Below are 14,706 nucleotides of genomic sequence, written 5' to 3'. Positions count from 1 at the left end.
GGAGACATTTAATTTCCCAGTGCTGTTTGGAATGATCAATAGACTGTCATATATATGATGGCATGATGAATTTGGCCTTGGTTCGCATTTCTACTTCATTTCTGTATTTTCTCAGACATAATTTGACTGAGATGTAGCTTTGTATGCACAGACAGACAGACAGACACACACACACACACACACACACACACACACACACACACACACACACACACACACACACACACACACACACACACAAGCACGCATGCACATATATGCAAACATATTTTCAGAAAGCTATGTGAACTTTTTTTAATTCCATGTACTTGTCATCAGGATATATGGCTTTTATGATGAATGTAAACGGCGCTACAACATCAAGTTATGGAAAACATTCACAGACTGCTTCAACTGTCTGCCAATTGGTGAGTTATTCACTAGGTCTGCATGAAATTACAAACACAGAGGTTATTAGGTCTTCACTCTACCTGTTGCTCTAAGGCCCTAACTTTGATTTGATTATGCAGGTTTATAACAGCTTTGCTCACATCTGATTAATGTTTTTCCATCAGAGAAAAAATGCTGACCTTGTAAAATCTGCTGAAATTATTTATAAACATTGTATCAACATTTTTCCATTTGTTCTTTTATATTACTCTATTAAGATCTCATTGTTATTAAACAGTTTCCTTTCCTAACTTTTCACTTATATTTTAGGAAAGAAGCTAAAATATGGTGGATTGTCCATATATGTCTTGTCTTGGTATGTGTCTGGCTTAATCCAGGGCATGTTTGAATATCTTCATGTCTGTTTTTTTTTCAGTCTGATTAGCTTCATGGTTAGTTTTCTCAGTCTGCTCAGTGCAGTTTTGTTTTCAGAGCACCCCGAAAAGGGAGTGTGGCTACTAAATAGTGGATGAAAATGGTCATGCACTTGAAATCACATTGGTACTTGGAAGCTGCAGTTCACCAATGCAAAAGAAAAATTGTCTAGAGCATGTTATGTGTAGAAGAAGAAGTTGTGTCTTTGATAACATGGCCAGTTGAATATATGTCAGTATCACTGAAAAATATTTGTTTTCAGCGGCCATTGTTGAAGGGACTATATTCTGCATGCATGGAGGATTGTCTCCTGATCTCAACAGTCTTGACCAGGTGAGCTTTTGTTCTTTATTATTTGTGTAATAATTAAATTTACTGTACTTTCCTGACTACAGGGCATTTTGGATCATAAGGCACACCCTCCAAATTGAAAAAGAAATGCGGTTTTAACAATGCAAAAGGTGGAATTATTTATAAGTTGCACATCTTAATCAAAAACAAAGCCAGAAAGATTAAAAAAAAAAAAATTGAAAGAGCATTGATCTGAAGAACAAGAAGAAGAAGAAAAAGAAGGAAGAAGAAGAAGAAGAAAGAGCATTGTTGGGTGGATTGCTGTCACTTCCACAGCCATGTTTGCATTTTCAGTTGATGTCAAGGCCCTGGCATCATCAGAACTCTCTTCTCTTCTTGCATTGTCTGTTGTCTGCTTTGTCAGTCTCCACCTTCTGAAATCCATTTGTGATTGTTTTTATGAAAGGATGTTTTCCTTCACACATAAACAGCTCCAGCTGATGTGGTAGTCTGATTTGAAGTAGCGGTTGATGGAAATATCCTTTGGTTTCACCACAAAAAAGATAATACTTTCAGGTTCGGAGATCAGCCTCAATACCATTCTGATTCACAACAGCATTTCGACAGATTTTTTCATACATTATGGATAGGTATTATAGGTCACATAGATTGAAGTTGAGGAAAATAGTATTGCCTTTTCTTTTATGAAATAGAGTATTTCTGTCATATTTTGTTCTTTACTTTCTTTTTCAGATATGTAAAATTATACACAGTAAATCTGAACACAACATAACCCTGTGAATCTGCAAGTTTGTTTTTAAATTTTGTGAAAAAGGATTTCTGAAATACTGAAAATTATTGTGATAAATGATTTGTGGATGTATTTCTTTTCTTTCTTTTAGATTTTTTTTTTCAATTTGTTTTTAGATATATTAGCATCATTTGGCATTATAAAATCACAATTGATTCATCTGTATCCATGCAATGAGTATGTCTTTCCATCTGTATCATATGTGGTTGTGGACATATGAATGACCATTTCCATATATATATATATATATATATATATGATAGTCAGTCGTGTCCGACTATGACCATCAGAACAGCAGAGGAGTATTTGGGCTAGTGGAGAGTGTTTTGCCCAAGTACATCCCCACTCTCTCGGCCAAGAGGGTTTTAGGACAGTGGGCGTTGGGATGGTTCCCAAAGGCCAACTAGCCCACAAGGCTGCAGCACTAAGAGCCAGTGCAATTTTGCCTCCTAGTTTGAGAGTCATAGTCCTTCACAAAAGACTAAGCTGTAAATGGTTTCCCATTGACTGGAGAAAACATTGATAATACAGCTTTCACTTTGCTGTTGGCCCAAATGTAAACTTATTTCAATCTATGGTGCTTAATATGTATGCATGAAGTTGTGTGTGCTGCATATTGAACTTTTCTTATCTCTTATCATGCTGCCTATGCTACATGATTTTGGGTTGTTTTGACTGCTGTACATGTGTGCTTGTGCATTTACATGTTTGCATGAGCTCATGTGTGTGTTTGTGTGTGTAGAGAAATGAAGTTTGGGAGATATTCAGAATGTATGTTAGAGCCTGCATTTATTGTAAATGCTCTTTATCTGTTGTAGACTCACACTTGTGTGCAGTTATTACAGCCAGTCAAAAACTTAAGTAGATATACTCGTGTTCATAAAAAAAAAGCCACAAAAGAAGAATAAGCAAATAAGTGTGCTTGACCATGGTTATTTTCATTTGTGCAGCTGAAAGACATTGAGCGGCCTTTGGATGTGCCTGACCATGGGTTGATTTGTGATCTACTGTGGTCAGATCCTGATGATGTGAGTACTGGATTCAAGGAAGACACACTTGGAGTGATTTTGGATAATGCGCTAGTCAAACAGTACAGAAAACTGTAATGGTATTTTCAGTTTCATGTAGTGCCTTGTGTGTATGTGTGGAGGGCACTCATCAATAATTTGGAGTTTTCATCTTTATCTTTCTAAAATCCAGTTACTTTTATGACAAAAAGAAGATTTTTTTTTCCCACTGAAAACTGATTTCAATTCATGGTTATCTGGATCTGTTTCAGTTGATGAACTGGCTCCTCTTGTTTGTTTTTTTTTTTTTTTTACTAGATTTAAAAAAACATTGCCCTTGAATAAGCTCTCTATAAATCTTTCCAAAATCTTTCTTTATTTTGTCAAATACTTTAACTACTTTAATGAATGCTTTCTGATTTTTTTTCTACAAAAATCCTTGTTTTTATCCATTTCATGGTGATAGCAGTCAAATAAATCTGACTGGATTTCATTAAGGTACTGATGATCTCCACATACATAGACTATGCTGTTTAAGCAGACACCAGTGAACAAATTTAGTGGTACATCATGTTACGTTATTGCCATGGTTACTGTGATTTTGCATCTCTTATAGACATGATGCAGTTCTCTGATCCTTGACAGCTTCATGTAAACTGAAGCTGCATTGAAGTAGAACTACAAGATGAGTTTTGTGAGCAAAGGAGATCCCAATACCAGGCACACACTCAACATGCACAGACTCACTTTGCTTCTAGAAATGAGTCAGAAATACAGCAAATCACCATGGGTAAACAGATCTTGTCTCACACACACACACACACACACACACACACACACACACACACACACACACACACACACACACTTCTGTTGTTCTAGTTTATCATTGCTCTGCATATCCTCCTTTCAGTACCATCCTCACCACATTCTTATCATCTACACACAAACTTACACACACATGACAGGTCTAATATCACTTAAAGTGAAAAGACGATAAGTTAAAGAAAGAGCACACACACACACGCACACACACGCATGCAACATGCACAAACCTACATGTGCATGACCAATCATAGGAGGGACATGTGTTACATCATCAAGAAACCACTCTACAGCACTAGCAGAAGTAGTAGCAGTTGTGGTAGTAGCAACAGTAACAGCAGTTGTAGTAGTGGCAACAGTAACAGCAGTTGTAGTAGTAGTAACAGTAACAGCAGTTGTAGTAGTGGCAACAGTAACAGCAGTTGTAGTAGTGGCAACAGTAACAGCAGTTGTAGTAGTGGCAACAGTAACAGCAGTTGTAGTAGTGGCAACAGTAACAGCAGTGGCAGTAGAAGAAACAGCAGGAGTGTAGGACAACAGTACCAACATCACCAAGTGCAACAGCAGCAGCTCAAAGACCATGTGTTGTTTTTTGTTGTTGTTGTTTTTTTGTTGTTGTTTTTTTATATTTTTTTGGTAAAATTCCATTGTGACTGTGTTGTGTGATGGTTTGTGACAGGACATCACAGGGTGGGGAGAGAACGACCGTGGTGTCTCCTACACGTTTGGCGGGGATGTGGTCAAGGAGGTTCTACGTAAATTTGACTGCAGTTTGATCACAAGGGCTCACCAGGTGGGTACTTTCCCAGTTGGTTCACATTGTGAGTATCAGGCATGAAAGTAATGATTGTTTCAGTTCAGTTACTCAATGAGGCGTTACTGCGTTCGGACAAATCCATATACGCTACACCACATCTGCTAAGCAGATGCATGACCAGCAGCGTAAGCCAACGTGCTTAGTCAGGCCTTGAGAAAAAAAAAAGAAGAAAAAAAGTAATGATAAAAAGAAGATAACAATTTAATTCATGTAGCACTTTTCCATGTCACACATGTTCACTTGTGCTGTACAATGTAAAAAGTGATTTGTAAAACGTGTTCAAACACTAAGATGACAACTTTCCAACAGTCTCATAGTCTACACTTCAATCTACATACTAATACTAATAGCACTACTACTGCTACTACTACCACTACCCCCACTACTATTACTACTGCTGTTACTACTACCACTACTGTTACTACTACTGCAGATTAATGCTTACACCTCTCAGACAGGGAGCTTGTGGCACTTACAACAAAAAAGTTATACATATATAAACAATACTTACATCAAGTTCATCATACACAAATAAGTGTGTGCACACACAAACATGCAAACATACACTCATGCACATAATATCACTTACAGTGAATAGACGTTAAACTAAAGAACGAACGAACTCTGCACATGGACACACACAACTAGCAGAAGCCCCAATAAACAGATTAGCCAGTCAGATGGTGGGCAGAATGGAAGAGGTGTATTTTGAAAGACATTTTGAAATGAACTGGAAATCCGTGTGAGGGACTGATAATGGCAGTTTGTTCAACACCACTGAGCCAAGACAGGAGAAAGAGCACTGACCCAAGGATTTTTTGTTTATTTGACTTTGAGGAACTGTCAGCCCTCTAGAATCAACAGCCAAGCGCAAAGATCTGGAAAGAGTATTGATCAAAAGAAAGTCTGAAATGTATGTGGGTGCAGGTGTGTATGGTTTATGATGTTAAAACACATGGTAGCTTGTTTGTAATCTGTTCTGGGATTAGTCAGTAATAACTTAAAGTATGTTTTGATGACATATTCTATGTTTGAGAGATAAATGCATTTCATATCAACGCGAGTATTCTGTGTCTGTGCAGGTTGTGGAAGATGGCTACCAGTTCTTTGAAAAGAGAAAGGTAATTACATACGTTTTCCACAGTTTTGTGCACTTTGGGTTGAAGTAAGTTGCAACTGTTTCTTACAGCTTAAAATATTTTTGTCAAAAAGCAGGAGATATTGAAACTTGGATTTATATATCTAAATTTGGTTTCCTCTTCATTTGAACATAGTTGTCATCCTAAGCTGTTTGTTCTGCTGTGTTCTTGTGCTGTTGTTTAGATCAGTGTCATGGGGAAAAGATTTGTTACTATGTGAAAAACTGATGATGATTGGGAATGCCAGTGAGAATAGTAACAGTGATAAACAGCATTAAAAGTCAATTACAAACCAATTTTACTTGAAAAGTGCCATAAACTGTTCGAAACATGAATCAAGACTTGCCTACCTGTAAAATGATTCTGTTGCCATTGCATTTGTTTCCAGGATTTTTTTTCAGTACCTTTTATTTATTTATTATTTATTATCATTACTAAGGACCAGAGCCACTGCTTGTTCTGTGTGATTAATATGACAGCAAGCCCCCTTATTCTACATCAGAAAGACAGATCCCATTATTTAATGATGATAATAATAAAGGCTATGCCAATCTCAAATAAAAGCTATTTTGTATTTACACATTGATGCTGTGTATTCATGTCAAATGATGGGTATAAGGACAAGTCCGGAACTTTCTTTTTGAGGAAGTGTCTGTTTTAGTTCCTGTGCACCTTTTCTGTGTGCTAGCTGAACTGAAAGCATAAGCAGCATTGACTTGAAGTCGTGTACCTGTAAATGGAGAGAGTTACTTAAATTACCTTACTCTCCTAGCCTCGTTGTTCTTTTCCTTTCAAAATACTGCTACGACTACTGTTCTGGATCTGGATCTGGATCTGTATGTCGCCGAACCAATTTTGGTTATACTGCGACGGAAAAACAGAAAAACAGGGAGAGCGTGCACACACACACACACACACACACACAAAAACAACCAACCTTGTAAGGACTAGCTAGGTGTGGAGCTGCCGGATCACTACTGCTTTTCACTTTGCACATACAGGCAAGCCTGTACATTACTGGCCCTGACCCTACAGAAGGTAGTGCCAAGCCCATAAAATCAAATAACAAAAAACAAAAGGTCCCCACCCCCATCCTTTCCCCACCTACCTAGCCTGACTAACTGATGTGCAGTATGAGTTTTAGTGGGAGGCTGCAGAACTGCCCACCACTGCTGTGAATGTGGCGACAGTACTGTCCTGGACTGTTGTTTCTTCCAGGTGGTTCCGTTCTTCGATGGTCTTGACAAAGAAGGAGCATCTACTGTTGTTTCTGCTGCTACTGCTGCTATTGCTACAAAAATTGATATAGTCCCTTTCCATAAAAATGCTCAGTTGCTCTGAACAATGTAAAAACCAACAAGTAGAAAATGCATTTAAAAACAACTTACATACTGCAAAAACATGTGATGAAACATTCAAAGACTAATTTGTAATACATACACTCACAAAAAACAGAAAACACACATTTGAATTTTGACAATAGCATGGTTATAATTACCAAAGCAATGGAGGTGATGTGATGATGATGATTAATAAATAAATCTGAAGAACAGAAGGAAAAATAAAGGAGAAAGAAAGCACACAAAGCCATTGGAGCAAATCTAGAGTTTAAGGTTTCCATGCTGTGACACACACACTTCATTGTGACCTGGAGATGAGCCAACAGAGTTTTCAAAATGGGGCACTGATAACCTTTTTTTGGTGTTGTTGCAGTCATTTCATGTATTGGGCTGGGTCACTGGAGAATAATGTGACTTGTTTTGATTGTTTCAGTTGGTAACACTGTTTAGTGCACCCAATTACTGTGGGGAATTTGACAATGCGGCAGCTGTAATGATCGTCACTGCAGACTTGACTTGCTCATTCAAGATACTACCAGTGAGTTTTGTACATGCCTCCTGTGTGTATAGGGGCAGATAAAGGAATCTTCTTCCCTTGTCTGTTGATCTGGTTGTCTGTTTTATGCTCCTCTGCAGACACTGCAAAACCACTTTTTTTCTTTCTTTTTTTTTAACTGATGAAGTGGCACACTGTCCAGCTTTTGTGTCTTCTCCATTTCAAATAAATTTGGAGAGGTTATGTTGGTGTATAAGGACTAAAAGGGAAAGAAAAGGTTGAATGTCCCGCAGCTTTTATGGCCTTCTGAAGAAAGAAGCCATATCCACTGTGTCTTAGGCTTGGCACAGGATGTGGGACTCGATTCTCTCCTTCTGCCATTTTAACCTTCCCCAACCAAAGCCAGGTTCTATTCACACTTGGGTGGGATGAGAAAAACTGGAGTCAAGTTAAGTGCCTGGACACAACACCATGCTGAAACAGGGCTTCCAACCCTAATCACTGGTGAACAGAGGATCAGAAATCCAACACCTGACTGATGTGCCAAACAGGGCCTCCAACCCTAATCACTGGTGAACAGAGGATCAGAAATCCAACACCTGACTGATGTGCCAAACAGGGCCTCCAACCCTAATCACTGGTGAACAGAGGATCAGAAATCCAACACCTGACTGATGTGCCAAAGCGCCACTCTTAAAGGATTTACTGTTTGCTAAAAGTGTTGACCCATCACAAAACATTGGTCATTGAGATCAAGACGAAATATTTGTAAGCTGAGAGATAAAATATGAATGAGTGCATTATCTGTGCCATATTACACAACTTGAGTCACCAATGTCATTTCCAGAATCTTCAGTGAACAATGGCATGTCTTGTTCCATTTCATGTGGCATTCATTAAAACTTGTCTATCTTCATTCATGGATTATGCAGTTTACTGAATGATTCAATGACTGATATAAGATTTACAGATGATGTGCACACACTCCAATCAAGCAGTCTAATCACTTAGACTGCATACATACTTGTCACATACACACATGCACATAAGATGCAAATCTGTATCTTACGAGCAAGGCAGCATCTATGCATTCATGCAAGTACTATTCTTCTCTCTCTCTCTCTTTGGAGTTTGGTTTAGTTTAATACTATATATGTTTTTTTTAAATTTCAGCCAGAGAAAGGAAAAAAGGCAGTGGTGAACAACAAGAACAAGAAATGACTGTTCCCGATGTCTGGAATGACCCAGTCAGCGGGCAAGCTTCTGGTCAACTTACATTGTTTGTGACAGACATTTCATATTTGTATCTGCATGCACATGGTGGTCATAAAATCATGTGCATTGTGAGCCTTGTTTTGACATCTAGAAATGAATCTAAACTCATGTGATTTTTACTGGTATAATGACTGAGGTTACTTGGTAACAGCTCATGTTTTTTTCATCCATTTAACAATACAGACATTTCCAGAGAGGTATTAATTGTTTTGAGAGCTTTTTTCTCAGGTTGATACTGTGACTTGATGTTGACAGTATTGCTTCAAGGACAGAGGATACCTTGTAAAATGATATTCTTCGACCTTATTGAATCCCATCTGGGAAATATTAAAAGCAAATACAGTCACGACTGTGAATGAAGAAACAACCTGGCTGTAATTAATGGAGATCACATGCACAGCTAATGCTCTCATCAGTTCAGAGGCTGTCTTTCAATGTTAAGCACTCATAAACATCTGAATTTCATAATGATCCATTGACACCCCTCCCCCAGTGATACCTTTATGGATTTTTTTTTTCCTGGTTTCCTTGTTGTCAGAGGAAGTTTTGTCTGTAGCTTGTTCATCCTTTCTCACATTGTCATTACATCAAAAATGAAAGTGCAAAAAGAATTAACTGTAAATGACACCTTCTGGAAGCAAACATCAGTGGTATAAATGCAAGCATCAGCTGATTGAAATAAAATTGGTCAAACTGTCACTTGTGGTTCAGACCTGAAAGTAAGTGATATGATGATGGGCTGTAAAAAAGTGTTGCTACCAGTTATCAAGACTTGGCAATACATTGGGTTGTTGTTGTTTTTTTTCAGGTGAATCAGTTTTTATCCGATTTCTAATCACATTAATAAAGATGTATTGTATTTTCTCCTTTTTTGACCTGCTGTAAGGAGCTTAATGGTACAGTAAATAATTTGTCATAAATTGTGATGGTTTACAGGATGGGTTTTTTTTTGGTTTTGTTTTTGACATTTTATTTACTGATTTGAATTCTTATTTTAGTTGAACAGTCCTTATATGGCCCTGTGCGTTCATCTGTACTATAAGCAACAACGTCACATTTTTTTTTGACCAAACAAACTGGCAGAAATGAAAGTGCTGTTAAAATCAATCACCCAGACCCATAACGAAGGAAGCTATGGATGCCATCACAGTATAATGTGTACTCATCTTCCCGTTCATTCTTTTTGGTTGTCTTTCTCTTATATACATGTATCCTATTGGTACATTGGTGCCTGTGATTCACTGTGTAGCTGAAAGATTGTATATATATTGGTATGATCTGGTTTCAGAAAATGTGAGAGAGTGTATATGTGCAGTGTAAGTGATGCTGCAATTCATTTTTACCTGTGTATTTCGTCATTAAATTTTTAATCATTTCAGTAATGTGATTTTATTAATTACTTTAATGTGTACGCTTCTGGTTCTGGATTGTAAAGCATGATCTGTTTCATGCAAATGTGGAAAGTTTATCAAATAAAAAAGGATCAGGATGACTATCTGTAATTGTCAAAATCATGGAAAAATATTGCTTGTTGCTCATAACTCAGTACGTGTGCACTTGACACACAAGCCCTGTTCCTATACAACTGATAGTTGTGACATGCAATATGTATGATGTTGGATCCTTTTTTTTCTTTTCTTTTTTTTATCCTCCAAAACCTGCCTTTAAGCATTCTGGGTCTTTTTCTTCTTCACTGCCCAGCACACTTTGCATGTATAAGGTATGAGAGAGGATTTTGAGGGGGAGAGGAGTGGTCATGAGTGGTTCATTTTTTTATAATTTGGAACTTTTTTCTTTCATGAAAGGTGCCCTGCTCTGGTGCGGACAAATATACATTTTTATGAATAGTATTGATAAGCTTGAGACTTTAATCTTGTGATGTGTAATCATATGTATGTCCAGTCTTTTAACATATATCAGTTATTATTGTGCATAAAGTAGAGGGGAGTAGGGGGGCTGGAGGTAAGCAGGGAAGTATTAACACCATCATCAGTGATCCCCTTGATTTTGTGAAAATCTCTCTCCCAACAGGGGCACACAGCCAGTTCAATTAACTCTTTCATTCCTGCAGCATGGTTTTCTGGTCTACAGGAATCTTACCCTTTATTCCTAGAGGCCAGAAAACTGTGCAGCAGAGAATTCTCCCCTTCCAATGGCACAGAAAATCGGTTCTCGCAGCAAGCGCTTTGAACTTCACACAAGTCGCATCATCAGCGTGCGTCATCTATCCTTTCACTAGCGGTGCGTTATTTATGAGCGGAATGTATGGCAGTCACCCACTTCCCACTCCTTGGGCTGTGGGAAAGTGGCCACCACTGCATTCTTGCCAATGTGCTGTGTAGACCACAAAATGGAACGTGTTGAAAATTTGGATTCTTACCAGTTTTCTGATCATGAGTTTTACGCTTTATCAGATGATTTCGATCTGTTACAATTGAATGATGAGGAGAGAGTGCAACTAGCTGCTGCTACAGAAGCACTGATAGCAGATGGTGAAAAGTTCAAAAAGTGCAAGTGTGAAAATTGTGGTGTATATTTGTGCAGTAACTAGTGTGACTGCTTCAAGGTATATCACACGTGTCACCTTTGTGTGACATATCATGCAGTGAGTGTGACACGGACAAGTGTAGGTTATTTAGAGAAAGTTTCATTTCTGAATAGTTTTTGTTCAAGAATTATATAAATGATGATTTGATTCTGGCTCCGTGACTGCTTGTGTAGTGAAAGGTATATATTCTCTTTGAGACAAAGTTCAAATCATTCATGTGATAAGGACAATAGCAGTGACAATTGTGACAGTTTTTCATGATGTGCATACTCTGCAAGCAAAACACTGTCCTGAATGTGGTATGTTTTTGTATGCATTGCATTTGACCCCAAATTCACCCTGTTTTACACCTGAGTGTCACCAGAGATGTCACCCTATAATGTCAACAGGGTCAAAGACTTCTCACATCAATTCTGTACACAACAGTATATGACAGTCTTAGTGCACTGTAATGAGTCGCGTTGCCGTAAGTCTCTGAAATAAGTACCCTGCTTCATATTTTCTTCTCTAAATCCAGAAATGAATGGAATATTCGTATCATATGAATCTGGGAACAAGGGTGAGTAATTGTTCATAGAAAAATAAGAATGAAAGAGTGAAAGAAACGTGTGACCACACACTTACACCTAAAATAGAAGTGGGAAGAATTGATTGATAAAGAATGGATGGTGCAACTTTGCATAGTACTTCCACAGAGTTTAATAGGACCACTTTATTGTCAGTATTTATTTTTGTGTTCTCATAGTTCCTCAGCAGAGTTGCATAGGGACCACTCTATTTTCAGTGTTTGTGTTCATGTGTAAACATTGGTGTTTACCTTTCTTTGAAGATGACCCATGATCATGCTTTTCTGTATTTGAATGTGTCATACATATTGTCAAATGATAAAGACACAAGTCCCATTTCAAGACACAGGCACTTGAGCACTTTCATGTGTATGGTTCAGAACAAACCTCATGTTGTCATAGCCCAAAATGTTGCACTAAAATAAACTGGGTGTGCTGCGATGTTTTAATATCACTTTCATGTTTAAAGTGTGGTGTTACTGTACTTTTTTTTTTCGCTAAAAGTCAGTTGAACATCTGATTGAACTGCAACTTGCCTTCTTGGTGCAGTGGACTCCACCTGAACATCGCCAGAGCTGTCTTGGGTGAAAAAGTGTTGATGCATCTTGCAAATATTACATCTGTGCAATATTTGTACAGATGAAGGAATGCTGGAACGAGGTTGCTGCTCTTTTTTTTCAGTGCTGTTTTTTTGTTTGTTTCCTGGCTTCTCTCCTCATCCACACATGTGATTCCCCTCTACACGGTCTGCCAGTCACGGTTCTCAGCCAGCCAGCCACTGCCTTCTACTTCTAGTCATCACATCCCAGGACACACACCCTTGTGTTCCGTTTGCTGACTTTTTTTTTTTTTTTTTTTTTGAATCCTGAGATGCACCAAAACCAGTGCCAGTTGGCTGAAGAGTGTCTGTGTATATCGCCCCTATCATGCACAAGTCCAAGCCAGCAGAGCCATTACTGGCAAAGTTGAGAACATGCTGGGTAAACCAACATAAAGCATCAGGTTACTGTGGGAAATATGGTCTTGTCAGGTGATGAGCAGGATACATTTCAGGCACCAAAAATCAACAATTTTTAATTGTTGATCCTGATGCATGGGATGCCCATGCCTTGTGTTTGTACATTTGGCACAATAGAGTTTTTGTTTTCTTGTCCTTAATTTGATTTTGTGAAAAGTATGCATGTAATATTTTATCCAAATTTACATTTCCAAGATAAATGTGAACATGTATCAGATGTATACACATGTTTTTTTCTTTTTTCTCCACAGATAAAATATATTTTTTAAAAGCACAGTGCAGCTAGTACCCATACCTTCTTTACACCTCAATACCTAGATATCAGTGTATAGTGGTCTCACAAACATATCACAAACTGCAAATGGGTTAAAACACAGGAAATGTGAATGTATCTTAAGTCGGAGAAAAAATGGCTGGAAAAATAAGCATTAGAAAAGCGTACATTCCTAGTGCAGAATTCCACACGGCAGGACAGTGTTATTAAAGTCTATTCACGTCTTAAAGGAAATCCTGATTTCCAGTAGGAGGAAATCACTGTCACAGACTGGTGTCTCAGTATATATTCCACAGGCTGGTTTAGCCATATCAATATACATTTTAAGGCTTGACATTTGTTTGCCACTTGTAGAGCTGACTTGGTGTCAGCCCATGGAGTCAACAGACACTGGCTGAAGGATGGGATTCATCCATTTGGAATGTAACTTTCTGCATTTGGAACAGACAGGTTGAAACAGACGCACTCGTTTGTTCCTAACATGCGGTGACAGTGACATACGACCAGATCGTAGTTTAGTTTCACAGGTACCACAACCATTTTGCTGAAACAATCCATGTCTCAGCTCCTTTACACATATCCCTCTGTGTTCCATTCAATTCTAGTCATGAAAGGTATTGCTGTTGATTTGTATGTTTCATTTACATATTAATATGCTTGTAACATGTTTTTCAATCTCTACCTTCCAAACAAACAAGACTGAAATTGAAGTCGAAGTGCAATATCTACTTTGTGGAAAACAAAAAGAAGGAACAGGCAACAGAACTGTGTTATCCTGTGTGTAACTCAGAAATAAAATGTGTTGTTTTTTTCTGGCTTTGTAGTGTATGTGCATGTGTGCGTGCTTGAGTGTGTATGTTATTCAATCTATTTAACATCTATTCACAAGATATGATCTGAGAACAGAACACACACACACACACACAAAACAACAACAAATACACAAAAATTACCTTAACTATACCTCAGTGACCACTGGAACAACTGGTCTAAATTTGAAAACTATAGTACATCCTTGACAATTAAAAAAGAGAATCAACCTAAAACAGTGAACCCAATGGACTACTTTTCTGCAGATTTAAAGAATTCAATTATCAATCTGTTCACTATTGATGACACCAGACCTTATGACAGGACAGGAATTAGGCATTTCACCATGTGGTTGGCTAATATGCAGTCTACTGTTATGTGACTTTCATCTATCATAATGGTAGTAGTGTTTTTCTCTTCAGCCTGACTGGTTCATCACAAAATAATAATGGGCATTTATAATGCGCTCTACCTGCTTAGCACAGAGGGCCAGAGTGATATCAATCAATAGGGGTGGGGTTACAAAAATTAACACCACAGAATAATCATGACACATACAAGACAAATCAAATGACAAAGCACACACACTCACACACACACATGCCACACCACATGCCGACACCTAGACATCTATGAAAGCAGATTTGCACAGATGTGTCTAGAGGCAATTTGACTTTGCTTTGAG

At 38.0% G+C, this 14,706-nt stretch overlaps 1 protein-coding gene across 1 annotated transcript in view; it reads left to right on the top strand.

Moving 5' to 3' along the window:
* Window positions 1–14,491, top strand: part of LOC143285462 (uncharacterized) — a 20,482-nt gene extending 5,991 nt beyond the window's left edge. Inside the window, exons 5-11 of the mRNA XM_076592768.1 lie at window positions 319–407; window positions 1,067–1,137; window positions 2,857–2,934; window positions 4,418–4,531; window positions 5,638–5,676; window positions 7,468–7,572; window positions 8,704–14,491. Of these exons, the coding sequence (XP_076448883.1) occupies window positions 319–407; window positions 1,067–1,137; window positions 2,857–2,934; window positions 4,418–4,531; window positions 5,638–5,676; window positions 7,468–7,572; window positions 8,704–8,751 (544 nt within the window). The 3' untranslated portion in view covers window positions 8,752–14,491. The remainder of the gene's footprint in view (window positions 1–318; window positions 408–1,066; window positions 1,138–2,856; window positions 2,935–4,417; window positions 4,532–5,637; window positions 5,677–7,467; window positions 7,573–8,703) is intronic.
* Window positions 14,492–14,706: the final 215 nt, after the last annotated feature.

The sequence above is a fragment of the Babylonia areolata genome, chromosome 1 (assembly GCF_041734735.1).
Source record: "Babylonia areolata isolate BAREFJ2019XMU chromosome 1, ASM4173473v1, whole genome shotgun sequence".
Lineage (NCBI taxonomy): Eukaryota > Metazoa > Mollusca > Gastropoda > Neogastropoda > Buccinidae > Babylonia > Babylonia areolata.
Note: the sequence above shows the minus strand (reverse complement) of the source record. Positions and strands in the feature narration are given on the sequence as shown.